General features: G+C 61.0%; 1 protein-coding gene across 1 annotated transcript; it reads left to right on the forward strand.

The window, feature by feature from the left end:
• Positions 1-396: 396 nt before the first annotated feature.
• Positions 397-1,270, forward strand: EMH_0076420 (protein phosphatase 2C, putative; the record flags this gene model as incomplete). Its single annotated transcript, XM_038022734.1, has 2 exons — positions 397-1,176; positions 1,250-1,270. 2 exons carry the CDS (start codon positions 397-399, stop codon positions 1,268-1,270), a joined length of 801 nt encoding a protein of 266 aa, XP_037878588.1.
• Positions 1,271-1,376: the final 106 nt, after the last annotated feature.

A 1,376-nucleotide genomic window follows, 5' to 3' on the forward strand; every position in this document is an offset into this window, starting at 1 on the left:
TGCTGTTGCTATTGCTGCTGCTGCTGGTGGTTACCTAGGTCTCCGTGCAGCGCAGCAACTTTGTGTGTCTCTGCACATCAGTTTTTTCTGTCTTCCTTCCTTGCTGCTGCTGCTGCTGGAGTGTTGCTGCTCCTGCTGCAGCAACTGAGGTCCCCGCTGGCGACAGCAACAGCAGCAACAACAGCAGCAGCAGCGGCTCCTGCTGCTGCGGCAGCAGCACATCTGCAGCAGCCAGTATTTAGAATATTAAACTACTCCTGCTGCATAATTGGGGGGTAATCCATACTTCGTTGCCGCACCGCTCCGCTGCTGCTGCTGCTGCTGCTGCTGCAGTTGCTGCTGCTGAAACTGCTGCTGCTGCTGCTGCTGCTGTGGGCCGACAGCCCGTAGGATGCAATGGTGTTAACTCTAGGAATGATGAATCCGCAGCAGGTGATGCCAGTAGCAGCAGCAGCAGCTGCTGCTGCTGCTACTTTCCGGCGGCTTGGAGACTGCAGCAACAGCAGCAGGAGAGGCGCAGCAGCAGCAGCAGCTGCAGCTACTGGGCCCGTCAAGTCCCGCAGCAGCAGCAGCAGCAGCAGCTTCTGCTGCAGCAGGTCGCAGCCCGGTTCGCTACACAGAGCAGCATCAGCAGCAGCAGCAGCAACTCTACGTAGGTCTCTGCAGCAGCAGCAGCAGCAGCAGCAGCCGCTGGGCTTGCAAGCAAGAAGGGGTGCTGCTACTGCTGTCTCAGTTGCTGCAGCAGCAGCTTCTGCTGCTGCTGCAGCAACCCCCCTAACCTGCTGCATGCAGCAAACCTCTGTCTCCCTGCGGGCTGAGGGGGAGGCCTCTAGGGGGCAGAGGCCTGGAGCAGCAGCAGCAGCAGCAGCACGAGGTGGTGGTGCTGCTGCTGGTATTTTTAACAGGGTTCTGTGTGGCGTCGCTCTTGCTGCTACTCCTGCTTTTCTGCTGCAGCGGCAGCAGCAGCAGCAGCAGCAGCAGCAGCAGCAGCGCAAGTCACCAGCCAGGGCCGCCTGGCTGCCTCGCGTTGCTGCGGTGCTGCAGGCGCCTGCTGCTCTGTGTGAGCGAGCAGAGCCTCCACAGCAGCAGCAGCAGCAGCAGCAACAGCAGCAGCAGCAGCAGCAGGAGCAGCAGCAGCTCTGGGAGGCGAAGGGGCAGCTGCTGCTGCAGCAGATGGTGGGGGAGCCGCAGAGCGCCTGGCCTGTGTCTGTACAGCCGACGCAGCAGGTGCTGCAGCAGCTGGGTGTAGCAGCAGCAGCATCACAAATAGCAGCGAACTGTCCTGTTGAGGATCGAGTGCTGTTTGCTGCTGTTGCTGCTGCTCCTGCTGCTGATGCATCTGCTGCAGCAGCAACACCACGAACCGCAGCAGCAGC

The sequence above is a fragment of the Eimeria mitis genome, genomic scaffold, assembly GCF_000499745.2.
Source record: "Eimeria mitis Houghton genomic scaffold, Emh_scaff4597, whole genome shotgun sequence".
Classification (NCBI taxonomy): domain Eukaryota; phylum Apicomplexa; class Conoidasida; order Eucoccidiorida; family Eimeriidae; genus Eimeria; species Eimeria mitis.